The sequence below is a fragment of the Myxocyprinus asiaticus genome, chromosome 20, assembly GCF_019703515.2.
Source record: "Myxocyprinus asiaticus isolate MX2 ecotype Aquarium Trade chromosome 20, UBuf_Myxa_2, whole genome shotgun sequence".
Taxonomy (NCBI): Eukaryota; Metazoa; Chordata; class Actinopteri; order Cypriniformes; family Catostomidae; genus Myxocyprinus; species Myxocyprinus asiaticus.
The window spans coordinates 45,460,601-45,480,319 of record NC_059363.1 but is presented as its reverse complement, the minus strand read 5'-3'; the positions used below and the strand labels follow the sequence as shown (position 1 = coordinate 45,480,319).

The 19,719-nt window shown below is 38.4% G+C and overlaps 2 protein-coding genes across 5 annotated transcripts in view; both read right to left on the bottom strand.

The window, feature by feature from the left end:
* jdp2a (Jun dimerization protein 2a) overlaps positions 1-13,871 on the bottom strand; it is a 32,801-nt gene extending 18,930 nt beyond the window's left edge. For 2 of the 4 annotated variants that reach the window (XM_051646305.1, XM_051646309.1), the window contains exon 1: positions 13,701-13,871. In XM_051646305.1, the coding sequence (XP_051502265.1) occupies positions 13,701-13,791 (91 nt within the window). In that variant the 5' untranslated portion in view covers positions 13,792-13,871. Of the gene's footprint in view, positions 1-1,188; positions 1,272-4,969; positions 5,060-13,700 lie in introns of all 4 variants that reach the window. The other 2 variants (XM_051646308.1, XM_051646306.1) reach the window with 2 other exon arrangements.
* Positions 13,872-16,006: 2,135 nt separating this feature from the next.
* LOC127410980 (protein c-Fos-like) lies at positions 16,007-19,476 on the bottom strand. Its single transcript, XM_051646282.1, has 4 exons — positions 19,237-19,476; positions 18,479-18,688; positions 18,109-18,216; positions 16,007-16,976 (listed from the first exon to the last, which is right to left on the bottom strand). The coding sequence occupies exons 1-4, from the start codon at positions 19,333-19,335 to the stop codon at positions 16,317-16,319; spliced, it is 1,077 nt and encodes a 358-aa protein (XP_051502242.1). The 5' UTR covers positions 19,336-19,476; the 3' UTR covers positions 16,007-16,316.
* Between the last annotated feature and the right edge of the window lie 243 nt (positions 19,477-19,719).

Sequence of the window (19,719 nt, the reverse complement as noted above, 5' to 3'; positions counted from 1 at the left end):
AATGCCACCCACCATCAGGGGCGGTCACTCAGCACAACTGTGTCGGTTAAAGCTGGAAATTCATTCATTTTTGTGTGTAGTTTTGTGCCTCGTGCAACTGCAATGGGGTTTGCAAACTTTATTGGAATGTGACAAATATCTGTCATGGAGCCAACAGCATCACAAACAGAAAACACACTGTGAACCTGTTCTTGTTCCCGGCATGAAATGTTAGGGAGAGCGAGAAGCAAATTCATGACAAATTTAGCCAGGGGTGTCACTTCATGGACACTGGGACACCGATAGACTGAAAATTTTCTGGACAGGGATCTTGGTGGCCAAAACACCAATTCGGGGCATAGCGCTTTAACAAGCACCGCAAAGGCGGAAGTGCCTGAACCCTTGCAAATTTAGGGAAGGCTGTCACTTCACAGACACTCGGCCGCCCATAGACCTGAAAATTTTATAGGCAGGGATCTTGGTGGCCAGAGCGCCAATTCGTGGTGCAGCATGCTTAACAAGCACCGCAAAGGTGGCAGTGCCTCAACCCTTGCTGAATAGAGACTTAAACCCTCAGAGGTTCAGAGACCTGAACCCTCGCTGAACAGGGAGATTGGCAAGTCATAATAAGCTGCTTGTGCAGCTTTGGAATAAACGGCACTGGCCAAAACTGGGAGGCACAACAAAACAGTAAACACTGCTCATCCAGTGACAAATCATCCTCAAACTCTCTGTGCTCTGTTTCCCATCCTCCCTAGACATAGGGAGGAGAGGGGACCGGCATCAGATTCCCAGAAAGCAAGCCAGGAGCGAGGTGTTTGGGGTGTCATGTGCTTGCAATAAACACGAGCTCATTCAGCCCTGACAATAAACAGTGCTCATGCCTGACAGGGATAACTGCTAGATATAGCATCCCCCTCATCATAATCTCCGCCAAACAAGATAGTATCATGCACGCCAATAGTGAGGCACAGATCGTCACAGCTATACTGAACAGGCGAAGCCACCTGTGATGGAGAAGAGGAGAGACGCAAGGCTCAAGTCGGCAAAAAAAATCATCCTCAAATTCTCTGTGCTCTGTATCCTGTCCTCGCTGGATATGGGAGAAGAGGGGTCTGTTTTCCGAGAAAGCAAGCAGAGAGCGAAGCATTTTGAGTTTTACAATCAACACAATCAAACACGCCAAGTGCCATCAACCAATGAGTTTACCGTGATTGTAAAGGGTTTCAGAGATCTGCATTCCTGTGAGGAGCTCCCATCACATCAGCTGCTGATGCAGCGGCGAAGTGAACCTGAAAGGGAACAATGCTTATTTTTGCAATTCCGTTCAGTGGTGCAGAAATGACACACTTCAGCTTTAAGCAGGAGCTTGATTTACATACCCTGCGGGGTGGACATTTTAGCTAAAAAATGTAATATTGATTTCTTTTAGGATTTGTTTATATTTCATGTATTCACATCTATAGATCTATATACTGTATATATGTAACAGTAGCCAGCTGGTACGTGATAGCTGTGCAGCTCCCATGCTGGGGATCACCGGTTTGAATCCTACTCGGGCGGGTCGAGTAGAACTGGTGACACTGGTGCTGTGACCCGGATGGGAGTAAGTTTAGGGGGGTGAGTGTAATAGTAGCCAGCTGGTACGTGATAGCTTTGCAGTGTGTAAACCTCACTCTCCTGGCCTTAAGAGACGCACTAGCAACTGAGGCTAGAGGCCATGGCTTTTATAGCCTCCTTGCTAGCATGTCTGACTCCCATGCCAGGGATTGCCGGTTCAAATCCTGCTCAGGACAAGTCGAGCAGGACCAATGACACTGATGCCATGACCCAGATGAGAGTAAGGTTTAGGGGGGGTGAGTGTAATGGTAGCCAGCTGGTACGTGACAGATGTGCAGTGTGTAAACCTCACTCTCCTGGCCTTAAGAGAGACACTAGCAACCGAGGCTAGAGGCCATGGCTTTTATAGCTTCCTTGCTAGTGCGTTCCCCTTTTGTATATATTTGCACTGAAATGGCTTAAAAGGGTGATTTTTTTTTCGGTAAAACTATACAATAAGGTTCTATTCCTCAGCATTATTTAATGCATTAGGTATCATGAACTAACAATGAACAATCTACTTTCACATCAATTATAAATCTTGATTGATGCAAATGTATATACAGTTGTGCTCAAATGTTTGCATACCCTTGGAGAATTGGTAATATATGTGCCATTTTTAAAGAAAACATGAGTGAGCAGGCAAAAAATATGGGATTCATATTCAGCTGTAGGTTATAACAGAATGGCACAATCATAAAACAAAACATGGCAACAAAGAAAAAAATGAAATGACCCCTGTTCAAAAGTCTGCATACCCTTAGTTCTTAATACTGTGTATTGTCCCCTTTAGCATCAATGACAGCATGCAGTCTTTTGTAATAGTTGTCTATGAGGCCCCAAATTCTTGCAGGTGGTATAGCTTCCCATTCGTCTTGGCAAAATGCCTCCAGGTCATGCAAAGTCTTTGGTCGTCTTGCATGAACCACACGTTTGAGATCTCCCCAGAGTGGCTCGATGATATTAAGGTCAGGAGACTGTGATGGCCACTCCAGAACCTTCACCTTTTTCTGCTATAACCACTGGAGGGTCAACTTGGCCTTGTGCTTAGGGTCACTGTTGTGCTGGAAAGTCCAAGAGCGTCCCATGCGCAGGTTTCGTGCAGAAGAATGCAAATTGTCTGCCAGTATTTTCTGATAACATGCTGCATTCATCTTGCCATCAATTTTCACAAGATTCCCCGTGCCTTTAGAGCTCATACACCCCCAAAACATCAGTGAGCGACCACCATGTGTCACAGTGGGGATGGAATTCTTTTCACTATAGGCCTTGTTGACCCCTCTCCAAACATAGCGCTTATGGTTGTGACCATAAAGCTCTAGTTGGTCTCCTCGCTCCAAATTACAGTGTGCCAGAAGCTGTGAGGCATGTCAAGGTGTTGTCGGGCATATTGTAACCGGGCTTTTTTGTGGCATTGGCGCAGTAAAGACTTCTTTCTGGCAACTCGACCATGCAGGTCATTTTTGGTCAAGTATCGTCGTATTGTGCTCCTTGAAACAACCACATCGTCTTTTTCCAGAGCAGCCTGTATTTCTCCTGAGGTTACCTGTGGGTTTTTCTTTGTATCCTGAACAATTCTTCTGGCAGTTGTGGCTGAAATCTTTCTTGGTCTACCTGACCTTGGCTTGGTATCAAGAGATCACCGAATTTTCCACTTCTTAATAAGTGATTGAACAGTACTGACTGGCATTTTCAAGACTTTGGATATCTTTTTATATCCTTTTCCATCTTTATAAAGTTCCATTACCTTGTTACGCAGGTCTTTTGACAGTTCTTTTCTGCTCCCCATGGCTCAGTATCTAGCCTGCTCAGTGCATCCATGTGAGAGCAAACAAACTCATTGACTATTTATACACAGACACTAATTGCAATTTAAAAAGCCACAGGTGTGGGAAATTAACTTTTAATCGTCATTTAAACCTGTGTGTGTCACCTTGTGTGTCTGTAAGAAGGCCAAACATTCAAGGGTATGTAAACTTTTGATCAGGGCCATTTGGGTGATTTCTGTTATCATTATGATTTAAAAAGGAGCCAAACAACTATGTGATAATAAATGGCTTCATGTGATCACTATCCTTAAATAAAAGACAGTTTTTTTTGCATGATCAGTCATATTTTCAAAATCAATGCCAAAATTTCACAATTTCTGCCAGGGTATGCAAACTTTTGAGCACAACTGTATATAAATTTCTAAAAATACAATTTTTCAGGCTCGTTAACCGCAATGCATGCTGTCCTCCACAGCAACTGATCCAAGCCATGAGGGAGGTTCCAGGGAGTGGGTCCAGTGACACATCTAATTTGCATCGGAACCCTACTGTTCCATTCCTGGACCTGCGAGGACGCCAACGTGCATGCACAGGGGTCATGAGGAGAGGGGTGCTCTGCGTTTTAAAAGCAGTGGTGATGGGGCTCAGGTGTGCCTCATCATCCGCTGACAAATGTGACTTATTAAATTATGCCTCTCTTCCCTCCTGTCCACTACTGTTGTGAGCCTGGCTGAAAGATGGCCTTTAGAAGATGCGAGACAGCAATTATGGGAGGGAGGGGTAAATCACAACTGTGGATTGCGGTTGGGAGAGTTGCTGAATAATCAAATAATAATCAGTATCAATATTTTTACCATTTCTGAACACGCCTATTTAATCAGCAATACAAAGCCTATAACAAGTGAATGGCTCAAACTGAAAGACATTACGACAGTTCTGTATTACAAATGTAATTAATAAGCAGAATTGCACAAATAATTCCTTCCTGTCAACAGGTACTATTCTAAACAACAGAGACAACACACACTTACAGACTACTAGTGATTATTTAATGCGATTAATTGTGCAGCCCTACCTTCTATCCATTCATGCAATGCATTTCATTGTCCAAGCTGCACACAAGAGATCTTTCTGATTCTGATATCTCTCTACATCTGATGAATGAATATAATATCCACATATAGACTCTTCAACAAGTAAAGACCCTCTTTTCCACTGATTTTAATGAGAGGCACAAAACTAGACCCAGACACATTCCCCTTAAAGCCGTGGAGAGAAGACTCAAGTATGTCAGCCAAGATCCGCCTGCTGCCCATGTTCCCCTCATCCAAATCTGTGCACTGCTCTGTGTGTCAGCCCAGAGGAATGCAGCCGCAGAGGAACAGGAAAATGTCATCGGCCAACACAATTCTCTCAATGTGCTTCATCAAAACACTGATTCAATAAATCACTGCCATATGTGTCCTGCTGAATGGAAATGCTCAGCAGCTTTGAGGAAGTTTCATTAGTGGTTTTGTTTGAAAATGCTTCACGATTAATGTTGCTCATATTAGGAATATTGATCTGAACAAACCTCTAAGTATGCACGTAACTCATCCCACAACATTTGTGCTACACACTACCTCAAATCGTGCGGCTTGTCGAGAAGAGGGTTACCAGGCCCAGATGGAATCTGGAGACTTTTTTTGTTGTTGTTGGAAATCTGTGGAATTCTGTGGAAATGGATTTAAACATGGTAAAGCTGCCTCAGAATGATTTGAGAGAACTACAGTTTTATTACAGGTTTTCTGGAATCCATGTTTTATGCTTTAATTAAATTTTATCATCAAAATGGTGTATAATCAAATTAATTCCTAAAACGTTAAATGAAAATACAATAAAGTTTAATCAAAAACTTTGTATTTTAAACATAAATCTAAAAACATTATATTTATATTAATACTGATTTTCTTAAAATGTAAAATTTTTGGTCAAAGTGCCACACAACAGAGATTTACAGTTTTAATGAAAACATTGAAAGAATCTGTGATTACCTGTGGCACAAGGCTGCTTGATAATAATAATAATAATAATAATAATAATAATTAATCAAAAACGTAATATTACCACTACTATACTGAATATTACATTTATATATACAACATTACATTATTACAATAAACATTTGTCATTCATTGTCATTCACTTCATACCAGTTTCGTCAAATTCCATTAAATTCTGCGTTTCACACTTAATTACATTTTTATAAATATAATGATCTGAGAGTGAAGTGATGAGAAGTGCAGCCTTTTAATAAAGAAACTAAAAACACTGGCTCAAAATAAACAAGAATACAAACACTACAGCCTGGACAGGAAAACAAATGACAAAGAACACAGGAAAACCAAGGAATAAATACACAAGGGGCAAATGAGAAAATGAGGAACACCTGGAACTAATAACCACAGGGACCAATGAACAAAGAGCATGAAAAGAACTACAAACCCCATAATAACACACAAGACAAGAGAAGGACAATAACATACATGGCGACCTCTAGTGGTGACTCCATACCATGTTTTCTTATGTGTTTTCCGCATAGCGGAAATCATCGTGCCTCTTTAAAGGCTTCTGAAAACCTTATCAAATTAGCTAAAATATTGAATAAATAATCACGCAAGGCGCAGAGGATGTGTGGAAATTTGTGAATTATGGGTATCATAAATCTGTGGAAATATGCTGAGATTTCTGAGGAAGTCTGCGCACGCAGATTCTGCATGGGCCTGGCTATTACTTTTCAAGAGATCGGACTTAAGATTTTCGCCTGATGGACGTAAAGTGGGTGTAAAGGTCCCATAGACTTACACTGAAGGAGTGACTCAAGCCATTTCAAGGGACTAGAATATCATAGAGACTTGCGCGTGGGCTCTTTTGACTTGGGCCAGTAAGCAACAGCCTACAAACCACCCAGAACTCCCTGACAACCTCATTGCAATGTGCAATTATGGGCAAGCACCACTCACATTTTCTTCAAAAAATGTAAAATTCAGTTGAGTGTCTGGGTTCATACTGAATAACTCACTCCAAACCCCCCAAATATAACCTCATCAAACTACTGTATTTGACTCTTTATTCCTGCACTTATGAATCTTAAGAATCAATTCAATTTTTTAATGTTATCAAACATATTTCATGACCATGTTGCATGGATATTCTATGGGGGTTCAAAAACATTGAGGCAGGAAGAAATAATTTACAGCACCATACACTCAATGTACACACATGCCCCATCAAGCCCCAATGGAAAAATTATTTCCACAGTAAAAATCATTACCTTTGAAACTTTCAGCACACTTCTAAATAAAACTTTATACAAACCAGTTGAGACAAGCATGTACTGAATAATTTGGGAAAATAAACAGAATATAACAGAGTTCTCTTTGTTTAGGTTTTCACTGAGAACCCATAGAACACTGGAGTGTGCTGTACTGAATAAGGCTGAAACGATTAGTGACGTTGACAATAAAAAACTGTCGACAACATTTTTTGTTGTCGAATAGTTGATCTCATTTAATGTAACATGAGATCAAATTCAACTCTAATGATGATGCGCAAGAGGAGCACTGCAGCTGATGCCTGACTGATGAGAGGATGAAAACTGCTCACTGTCCAGATGCACTCTAAACTTTCCAAACAGCTTCAGGTGATGTAGATCGCAAAGTATGAGGGAATTATAAAGCAAAAATACCAAATAAGTAAATACAGAAGCACTCTCGTTGTGGAATAAGTGGAGATGGAGCTGCCGCTCTGCTGAAGCAAAACTTGTGTGTCAAGCGTCTTTAAAGGAAACACCCTGGCGTTACATCTTTAGTGCAGTTATATTGAATGTGTTATAGCTTTATTAAAGTTCAAATAATACGGAAGCAGATCATGTAAATAATTACAAACTCTGAAACTGGCATTTCTCTGTGCAGTCAGCGCCTCTTCTATGAGTTGTGCGAATGTCCCGATCTAAATGGGAGAGATTGAATCTGCACCCTGCTGATGCACACTCTGTCACAGGGACACTCGTCCCTCGAGCGCACACGCTTAATGCAGCTAGATTATAACGTGATGACTTGTGACTTATTGAATCATAATATATGTGTCACTGTGCATTTCTTATCTTGAAGAAAATTGTCAATATGCAGCTTTATTAATAAGAGAGTTTTTTTGAGAGTTAAAGATGGATTGAAGTGAACAGAAAGGTGAGGGAGGGTAGTCTTCACCCCATTATACACTGCAACAAAATATGTTTTTGATTTGTTTTTATTTTGGCTTGTTTTCCAATATAAATATCTAAAACTCCTTTAAAACAATGTACATTTACTTTAGCAGCTATACTGCAGAAGAAAAAATTGTTATCTGAGACCGTTGAATATAATATTTAAAATACAGATATTTTAAAATATCTACAAATCCTTTAAAAAAATGCATTCCCCTGAGAAGCAGCATATAAGATATTTAGACTTGCTTTTAGAGAATAGATCTTGAATAGAAGTATATTTAGTCTTTACTACATTTACTGCAGAAGTATAACCAAGTGAAAAAATACACTTATATACAAAATACACTTATATTTAAGATACATTCTCTTAAAGCAAGTCTAAATATCTCACATGTTGCTTCTCAAGTAAATGTATCTTGTTTTAAGGGTTTTTAGACAATTTTAAATGGAAAACAAGACAAAAACACTTGATAATAGGATTTTTTGCAGTGAATTTTTTACTGAATTAAATTTAATTACAAGTATTTTTTCCTTTAATTCAGTGAATGTCATTTAGAGGTATTTTTAAAAGATGATTTTGTCCTTTTTATTGTTAGTAAGCACATTTAATACAACCTTTTAACTCGGGCACAAGCTGAATAATCGGTTAAGAGCTAATGATTAATCGTTGCAATAATCGCAGAATAGTAGAATAATCATTCTAATAATTGTTAGCTTAATTTATTATCAAAATAATCATTAGTTGCAGCCCTAGTACTGACTAACTGACCATTACCACATGTTATATTAATATTGTGCTTCATTATCACAGATTGTGTTTCTCTAATTGATTGATTTCTCTGTTATTATGGACAGCAATTCTGTAAATATCCAACAGGGAATGCTGTCTAACACAAGGCTAAAGCCTGCAAAGGAAATAATGTAAAATACTGCAGATTCGATTACATTGTTTGTCCAAATATAGTATAGAGAACAAGCAAAAATGCAATCAAGGCTTTGATAAAACTACTGTCTGTGTGTTAGATTCTGCACAACCAAGCTAAACAATACAGTACATCCATTGACTTACAGAAATTAAGTTTGTAACTTTTATTTGTTTTGTTTATAACTGGTATTAAACTAGGCTAAATCTTGTAAAACCACAAAAAAAGAGGAATATGCACACAAAAAGTGCACACACACACACACACACACACACAAACACACACACACACAGCTCTGAGTATATTTTTTGTTTTATTATTCCAGGTTATTGACATACATAAGTCATTACGGCAGGGTATTGATACAGATTTCCTGATTCGATCGTGAATTTTTCAGATTCACAAGCTCTCGATTCTATTCAGATTTCTATTCAATATGGATTCATATGGGTATATTTCAGTTATAATGTCAATTTTGCTTACATCTGAAAGAAAGTCCCAACTAATGATGTTAATTATACAGGGGACCTTCTAACAAGGTACATTATGAAAAGTCACATTTTGGCTTTTTAAAAATGAACAAATCCATGTATTCAATCAGTAAATATAATTTTATATTACATATTTTATTTTTTGTTACATCTTTATTGTTAAATTGCATAATTTGTACTGTAAACAAGTATTACCTTGATTTGTTGAACATATGCTAAAAACCGATACTGTCTCTTTAAGAAAACCGGCATTTCTGTAAAGAGTGTCTGTAAATGAGTGCATTTTAATGAGAGAGATGGCTTTATCTCATCTGTGCTATGCATGATTAGAATTAAATGTTTATTTTTTTTGTTGTTTTTGATTATCAAATGACTGTGGAAAACAGAAATGTTATTAAAAGAGACATTATTCAATGACAAATTGGTCACGTGGATCACGGCACGCTCCATCCAGCTGTGTTTGAAGGCAAGAACATGTCCTAATCTGAGTGTTGTTTGTACAGCTGTACAGCTGGAGCTTTGCTTACTGCCCCCTGCTGAAAACAGGTGGTACTTCAAGCTTGAATTGCTCCCAGGGTTGGAATATTCCTTATTAATTTCCAGGTGCGTGATTAATTGCGTACATTTTTTAACGCATATTTTTATATAATTAATCACATTGAATTAATGCATTCAATTGACAGCCCATATAATAAATTAGCAATCGATGTGCTGGTCGTAACGTTTGGTCTGGGAAACAGGTGTTACTCCAACCTAATGTAATGTACAATGTAAGATGATCTTAAAAGCGCAAGTTGCAGTGTTAGCACGAAACCTACACCATGACCATGATTAAAAGCTAAACAATCCTGATGCATCCTGTACAGCAGCAATACACCACCCACTCAACTATCAATCAACCGCTGTGCTAAAATAAAGTCCCTTTCAAGACAAGTCAGTCCACTCTGTGGCCATCTTTGGAATGCTCCCGGGCAGCTATTAAGTATGGATACAAGCGGCATAAAAGTATAGCTCCTATGAATAGGGAAAGACCAAAATCTTTCAAACGGTTGGTCAAAGAACATATTTCAAATCAGCAGTAAAATCTGACAGCAATTGTGTTTTCAAATTGTGATTCTTTAACTCAGATCACGCTAAAAAAACACTATTTTTCAGGCGGGTCCAGCTAAAGCGCACGTGCATTCTCAGGTTAACTGTCTGGATCTAAAAGGTGATTCGTTCTTTCACCTGTAAGGCAGGACTTCTTTTTCTGCACCAGCCATATTGGGCATTCCAATTTTTCCCATTTATTTTTATAAAAGTGCTCCATATAAGCTCAACCAGAGTTTTAAACTGTGCCGGTTCCATGCACCTTTAAAAGGAAATAACTGTCCAATCTGAAAATTTGGACAAGCGTTTACATATAAAGCACAAGACTTCACGGAATGTGTTCAGTCTGTCTGATATCAACATGCAGAGACACAGACAATCTTTTTGCATTTATTTGTTAATACGCTAAACAGATCCGGAAACTGGTTAATTATTTGAGTGAAATCATCTGTGCATCTACTTGAGTGAGGGCTAAAAGTCTTAAACATCTAAACATATTCCTTCTTTATTATATGTCATAACCATTCTTTGTTTTATTTATTTTCAAAATCCTAAAAACATACATGTTTAAACTAAATAAACACATTAAAATCCCAGACTTTTAATGTGGTCTTTTGGACACCACTGTATAGCTATACATAAGACAATTCAAGCAATTTAAAGGGGCTTAGGTGATGATTTCTAACAAACTCCTTGAGTACACTGCATAAGTGCTGGTAGTTGGAAATCAATCAGCAGAATATGATGCTGGTATCTTTGCAGCACACAACCAAGACTAAGTCTAGCCTATATAAAACACTTTATATCACAGACTATCTGACTACAGTGCTGCAAAACCTAATGAACCGTAATGCCCTTTGTAGATAAACAATGCCCAGCAAGCATTTTCACTTGTTCAGAACTGGGTTTCAGTTCCACTCAAAAAGAAGTTGGTGATCAAATCTGGAAGCAATGTTTGAAACTGGTTCTCATTGCATAACAGTGCTATTACAACTAAATGTATAATCCAACAAAATGAAACTGACCTTTATGGTGCTGATGGCTTTAGCAAAGTTATTATGACACATGTATTATCTATGTATGCAGTGCTGTGATCACTAGTAATTCCACACAGGTAACTTTAGTGCACTATGACTCTCACAGTCATATAAACACGTCTGGAAATGTAAGCTACTAAGTAGGTCATGAAACTAAAAGTGTTTGACACCTGTAGGGTAGTTGACATGACAGCAGTGCACAGTGTGACATGCAATCTAAAACGGTTTTAAACAACATTTCACTTTTTTCTTGTATAGGCTAATTATTTTTATCCCTAAATTGGCTCAATCGCTCTCTCCTCTCCACCAACAGCTGGTGTGTAGTGAGCATACTGGTGCACTATGGCTGCCGTCACATCATCCAGGTGGATGCTGCGCACTGGTGGTCCCCTGTTCACTGTGTAAAGCGCTTTGAGTGTAGTGTTAGAAAAGCGCTATATAAATATAACATTCATTCACATTCATTATACAAGAAAAGTGTTTAGAAGCTTGTATACATTTTGAGACTACATGGAATTTTTTTAATGATTTTGTGGTGACGTATATATAGCAGGAAAGATTCAAAACATTCTACATTGAATAAAGTGTGAACTTGAAAATATTAAGTAAATGCTACATTCAAATATGTAAAAATGAATGCTCTAGCTTATAAGTGAATATTGTTTATGATTGTTTGTCCTCTTTCAAGTGCGTCATCATGTATCAATCCTAAAGTAGAAAACATTGTCATATTTGCTAATTTGAGTCAATTTCACTGGTAAATAAAATAAGTTCATTTTAGTTAACGTTTCGAAGCTAGTGTTCCCAGCTTGAATAATTAATGGGCTTGAATAATTAATGAGCTTGCATGATTTCACTGTTTGCCAGTTTATTTTCCCCATTTGTTATTGTTAATTTTGTTGGTGCATTTGGTAACTTCTTGTTTTGTGTAGTCTGAGGTTCATTTTCAACTCAAAATGACCCATTCATGATAAAAAAAAAAAAAAGATCTGTTGATCGCCACAGTCATCGTATTTTGTGCGATGTGTTCAGGTCTCTGTGTGCAGCTCTGGATCTCCCTTATATCAACAGTAATGAAAGATGATGTTGTTTCATAAACTACACAGCACCATGGACGGATTATGACTTGCAAAGGCCCCGGGACCAATTATCTCCAAGGGCCCCCCTCCCCCCATTTTTTTTACATAGCAACTGGCCCAAAAGTTTTCGTTGTTGATGGGTTTTCGAGCGGTGGGGATTGCCAAACTGGGTCGCGTAAACTTAAAGCCCAGGCCCCCCCGGGCATAGGTCCATACAATGCAAGTGAACAGTGATGCTTCTAAATACATGGATTTAACCACTGGAGTCTTATGGATTACTTTTATGTTTCCTTTTTGTGTTTTTTGGAGCTTCAAAGTTCTGGTCACCAATCACTTGCATTGTATGGACCTACAGAGCTGAAATATTCTTCTAAAATCTTAATTTCTGTTCTGCTGAAGAAAGAAAGTTATACACATCTGGAATGACATGAGGCTGAGTAAATCATGAGAGAATCTTCATTTTTGGGTGAACTATTCCTTTAAGTTAAACTCACTTTAATCAAAAGAGTTACAACATGTTACAACACTAGAAATGTCATCAAAATTATGGAAGAATTGAACAAATGGAAGCATGGGAATTGCAGTATGGTAGCCTGTGATTGCTACCCCCCAACAGTTCAAATTACTTTTGTTGGACACTTTTTATGTTATCTAACAAAGCATTTTTTCCAGTGTATGTAGTGACCAAAAAATGTCATGCATTTTAAACCGTATTGCAAGAGTTCCAATGTGTGCTGGAGTCTGGATACTTTTCCTTTTCCAACTCATCCACTTGAATTTTTTTTTTAGAGCATTTAGAGCTAAATGTTTTACAATCACAAGAAACATAAATTCAGTCAAATGTGTCCAAACAAATTTTAACCTAAAATCCTAAAAAGTTAATCTCCATGTTATTTTTTATAACTATCCTTTAGCTCCAAAGCACTTCAAAGACAATCGGCAATGACACAATATGCGAATAATAAGATAATAATAATGGGATGTAAATGCGCCACGCCCTATATAGTGACTCAATGAAATCAAAGCGGAAGTTCTTCTTATGTAACGTGAACCTGAGCTTACAGCAGTGTGAGTGTATCTGTCATTGGACATGAATCAGTTCCTAATACAGAACAAGAAATGGACATGTTCGTGTGAAATGTGTTCAAATCTGTAAATACAGAGGTATTTGATTTTATATGCAACAGTAAAACAATGCAGGACTTGGGGTGTGCAACAATATCCAATGCAATTTTTCAAATAAAGTAACATTTTGTGCTTGCATACACTCGGGCTGTGTCTCCAAACCTCGTGCGTTCCCTACATATAATGCATTTTTGCGCATCATAGGCGCGCTGCAGCATTTCTGAGCATCGTTGGCGCGTGAAAATACAGTCGCGCAAAATACATTCTAGTTAGGCTGCTCACTAGGTTTTGTAACACATCCTAAGAGAAATGCAGCGGCTGGACGCCAAACCGTGCAAAAGTTCGTCAAAGTCGCGCTCGTACCTGACTTCGGTCCCGCGGTGAGCGCGTGGAGTCCCTTTGTGACGTCAGCTGTCGGTCGCGAGTAGATCTTGAAGAGCGGGAATCGTTGCATTAGCTCGTTTCTCGAGCGCTGATCCCTGATCGGGAAGAGCGAGGAATGCGGAAGTCAGACGTCAGCAGGGAGGACGAGAAACGAGCTGCACATGGAGAAGAAGTGGAGAAGTGTGGAGACGCATCGCTCCACCCTTAGAAACCAGAAAACAAACATTCCGTTGACCGTCGGCGGTTTGCGTGATCCGAGCTGCAGGCCAGCTGAGAATGTCACTTGAAAAGTATGCTATAACACTGTAATAGCGTGCTACTGAATGAATACTATATTATACCATAATATTTACACGTTATATCGGATAATTCTAAATCAAGTTAAATTTAATCAACAGCATTTTGTTTCATAATGTTGATTGCCACAAAAATATTATTGACTCGTCCCTCCTTTTCTTAAAAAAAAAAAAAAAAAAAAAAAAAGCACAAATCTGTGTTTCAGTGAGACACTTACAATGGAAGTCAATGGGGTCATTAAAATACTCACCGATTCAAAAGTATAGACACAAGACATAAACAATATGCATGTAAACATGATTTTACTGTAATAAAATGACGTACTAACCACATCTGTGTAAAGTTATAGACAATTTTACAACTTTGTTGCCATGGCGATGTAACGCAGAAACCCTAAATTACATTTTAAACAACAGAAGTAAGTGCTTTTATAAAATTATAAGCTTCACATTTCTGACTTTAACCCCTCCAGAAATTGTGCCCATTGACTTCCATTGTAAGTGTGGTTAGTTAGGTTAGGTTGTGACCTCAGTTGTTGCTTTTTTTAGAGAAAAGGAGAGACGAGTCTAAATAATGTTTGTGGTAATCAACATTATGTCACAAATGCTGTTGATTGAAAATTCCTTTAAACCTGAAAATAAAAAAATACAATGAAATGTTTTTAATTAACAAACAGATATGAGGTAAAAGAGATAGTTGCACTATTTCTAGATCGCTAATCAAATAGAGATAATTAAGATCAAAGTATTAAACTAGACGTTCAGCTATATAATAAATTAATATGTATGGATAATCGGATATTTTGAAAATTGCATGTTAATTGGAATTATGTAATTGTATTGTTGACACTTTGGTATGTTGATATATTCCATGGTATTTGCGTGGTACTCCACTAAAATATCCACACACACAAAAACAAAAACATGGTACCATAACACCATAGTAATGGTTCTTGTTAGTATTAATATCAAATGCACATGCAAGATGCTTTATTGCCATTAGACAGATTCAATGTATAAAGTGGTAACCTGCCATTGTTACCTTAAGGATGAAGATATTTCTACCTTATCTAACCCTAAAACTTTGTTTTGTTGGTGTAGCTATGAATTCAAGTTGATTAATATTTTTTGACTTGAAAATATTTTGTTAAAAAAATTTCAGTGTAGATTGATAGAATGGCAGAAATGAACATTCTTGTCTATTATCACTATTATGTCAGGTGCAATATATTTAGAGTAGAGTAGGTATTGTCACCTGATTCGAAATAAAAGAGCATAAGAGAAAATCATAGGAATATTCTATAGCCTACAACTATACACTAAATAAAAAAGGCAGCCTGCAATTGTTACCTGAAGGATTCTGAATTGATCTAACCCATACAAATTACTTTAGTTGGTGTAACCCAATTTGTCAGGTTAATTTAGTCAGATTAAAGATGTTACTCCATCAAGCACATCTTTTTATGTTATCTTACAAAAGGATGGTAGACTGTGTGAATATGCATGCAAAATATATTAAGCACTACATTTTTATCAGCAATTGATTGATTTATTTTGAAACAAAGCACACAAGCACGCCAGTGCATGTTTATCGTGAATATTTATTCAGCAATCAATGCTCATTTTGCTCTTTTCATTTGACACAGAAGTCAAATTTAAAATGTAGAAAAATAAATTATCATAAAATACATCTCCATCGATATAGCACTGGATGTTTTCATGGAAAACTCTAAACATTGTGGAACGATGTGAAAACACAGTCAAATGATGGCGTTGAGGTATGCGACAACTGTGATATGACTTAATACTAAAGCACAACACGAGTCGATAAACTATTGCCATAAAAACAAACACAAAATGCAGTCAATTCCACAGGACAGAACTTAGCACCAGATCAAACAAATATGGATCTGATACATATGTACTCATATATATGTTTTTTTTTTGTTGTTTTATATATATATATATATATATATATATATATATATATATATATATATATATATATATATATATATATATATATGTATTTAGATATACTCATGATATCTCTATGCATGCTTTTCAAACCAGAACATAGTTCATATCTGCTCATAAGATAATTGTCCATGCTCTTGTATTTGGGCTACATCAAATGTATCTGGAAGAAAGGAATATCCCGCCTTACACGTCACACATTTCATGGATGCAGCCATTGAACAGCTGGCTTCACAATGACATCACACATCTGGACATCATAACACAGTGATATCCAATAGTTAAGAACAACATCATGACATTACATTGTCTATGCTTGCGTTTATAAGGCAAGAAGGGTTGGAGAGTTAAGGATGTCTACGCTGGATTCTGCTTTGGTCATTCCACCTTTGCAACCATCAAGTCCCTCAGCTTGGGAGTCCAGCTCAGGGCAGGCGAAGGTAAAGATGGACAGGTAGTTGCTGCACGTTGGCGTGGAAGTGCTCACCACTGGGGTGCTTAAAGGTTCAAGATCATTGGCCACCGACTTGTACAAGGTCTCCCAGTCTGTGATGCCCAGCGAGCCGGTCAGGTCAATGTCAGGGACGGAGCGGGCCGTTTCCACAGAGACGTGGTCCTCGTCGATGTTTGCGAGGAGCTCGCCCTTGATGTCGAGAGAAGGCTCGAGATCACACAAACTGACCTCTGCACTGGAACACAACAGGATGTTGGAGTTCCCAGAAATAGCAGTGGATGGAACCATTGGGATCTCCAAGTCCTGAAGAGAAGCTGAATCTTGAGGACAGTCCTCCGGGAGTTTGGTGTCCGCTTCTGGAGTTGGAAGAGGCTGGGGAGACTCTGGGAACATGCAGTCCAGCTCTTCAGGCAGTTGGCAAAGGGGTTTATGAGTGGCAAGAACGTACTCAAGCCTCTCCTTTTCCTTCAGGAGATTCTCAATTTCAGCCTGTAGAGCGGCCTTGTCCTCTTCTAGCTTGTCGGTTTCCTGGAGAATTTGAAAATTTCATTTTTCCACAGACAGACAAATTTGAAGAAATAGTTCACCCAATAATGACAATTCTGATATTATTTACTCCAAACTATTATGACTTTCTTTTGTGGAACTGTTTTCATATGGACCTTTTTACAGATTCTGATGACGTGTTTCCACTAGAGGTCGACCAATAGTGGATTTTGCCAGTACCGATAACCAAAGTGCTGAAAAAGGCAGATAACCGATTAATCGGCCAATATATATATATATATATAATATAATGCAAAATCAGAATATTGCAAAAACAATTTGCGAATAAAGCAGCGTTTCCATCCCATGTGTTTAAGAAAACAAAACCATCACTTCTAGGAAATTGTCACAAAATATAAATGAAAATGGAAGTTAAAGCCACTGGCTCTTTTATTAAATGTAATAAATTACTTGCGGTTTAGGACGTGCAGACAAAACACTCTGACAAACGTCAAGTTTGCTAGCGTTCAGCTGCAGAAATTCAGAATAACCAGAGCAACATTTCAGATGCCATGCAATAATATTGATGATATTATGTATTCATGTTGCCTTTTTCCGATATGCATCTATATTCCTGATATACTGTAAATTCTATAAATGTGTTTCCATCGTAGTTTATGCGCATGTCTTCTGATCAAATGAAAAATGTGTCCACCTCAAGCGAGCGTTGAAAATTGTGAAGATTTAATTTGCATCTTGGTGTTTCCATCTAGCATTTTTATGCAATATCCCAAAACTTGTTTAAAAATATGTATGTGGAAACCAAGCTACTGTGTCAATGTGCCATTTTTAACATCCATACAACTTTTGTGATCTATTTCAAAGCTTTGGCACAGGAGAAGATTATCAGAGATAATCAGACTTGCGTCTGTTCCTCACACAAAGAAATTAGAAGACTTGAAATATAGAGTCATGCACTTCTTTGAGGTTGCATTTATGGTGTTTATTTGTCATTTTAGAGCTTGACAGACCCTTTTCATCATTTAAAAATAACCTTTTGTGTTCCACAGAAGAAAGTCATGTGGATTTGGAACAACATGAGGGTGAGTAAGAAACAGAATAAGCGATTTCTTCCATTACCAATCAAATCCTCATGTTTTGAGGGTCTACTCACCGCCTGGAGGGTGTCGGTGAGTTCTCGTCGTCTGTTGCGACACTTTGCTGCAGCCATCTTATTCCTCTCCCTCCTGATCCTCTTCTTCTCCTCTTCCTCCGGTGAAAGCTAGTCAGAGCCAACATTGCACATATTAACTTGCACACTCAATGCACAAATCCTGGACTTCTGTTGCCAATTCACCCCAATGGCAAAAGCATCTCTGCAATGCGTCTAAAAATAGCCTATTGTTGCAGACTTGCTGTGACCTGAATATAAAGTGGATGCTGGTCTAGCCAACACGCCAGAACCTGAGCTGCATCCCCATCAAGCTCATCCAGCACGTGCTTCACAGATGAGCATGCATGCCTATTGCAAAACAAACATGTACCTGCTCGCTCTTGCCTTTTCTGGCAGCGCATTTGCCCTTGTTCCCAGCTGTCTTGGTCTTTGTCGGTTCGTTGCTTTTAGCTCTACCCAGAGACGGAGATACAGACGTGATGATGGTCGGCTGGACCATCCACTGCAGATCCGGGGTGCTGGTGATCGCCGTGACCGTCGGAACAAACGAGCCTGAAGACTCGGCATCCATGCACGAGCTCTGTGCCAATTAAGTGATAACAATTCATTATGATGAAAAATAAACTGCGCTTTCATTCATGCATCGTAACGCAATGCTTTAATGTCATATTTGTAGTGTTTTATTGCTAATGCAATTTACATGTATGACTCTCTTTAAATACACTCAAGCGTCTAAAAATAGGCTCGTGCTGATCAATATTTAACTTTTGCATTGTCTCTGACGTCAATGCTTACGCAGAGCTGCTGTGGGCTCTCCTCAATGGATTTATTTTTCCTCAATGAACATCTGCATTCGTATAATGCTTTACCAATTGCAAAGGATTCGCGAATGACTGAAGAATGAACCGTCACGAGGCTATTATAATGACAATACCATTAAAAAAACAAACATTACATTTCGAACAATATTAAGCAGAAACTGCCTCCAAATAAACATTATATATTTGTATATTTAATTTAAAGGGTCTAAATCAATATGCACCAAATAGATCTGGTATAATTTTGATGTAAACCTTATCGTAATGAAAGTATGCATCACATCGCAGTTCATCATGACATGAGCTGTACCTGCGTGCAGTCCATCAGCGCATCGGTGCGGGGTTTGAGGGTGTCCCCGCCGGGAGAGGATGAAGAGTCCGCTTCAGACTTCGCTTTGCTCAGGAACATTTCTCCAGCACACACGGGCAAAACTATCTATTAGATCCCAGGTTTTAAAATCCAAATCGCTCGAGTCGTTCTCTCCAGGTTTATTAACCTGGTCAGTGATACACAGCGCGCGCAGCTCCTCCTATTTATAGGCCGCCTGAACTTTATGAATGAAACGGAATGTACCATTCCAGCTCTGGGGAGCGACTCTCACAAACATAGGATGCATACTCCAGGAAAAGAGCCTTGCTTGTCTGATCGCATTGTTGTACTTCAATCCGCATTTATCTAAAGTGGCGATGCAAATGAATGTTTCTAAAGCACATTTGGGCGCAGGGAGTTGCACACCCCTGTGAGAGAGATATGTGGTACGTGCTAGATATTCATTCATAAAATTCTGATGGA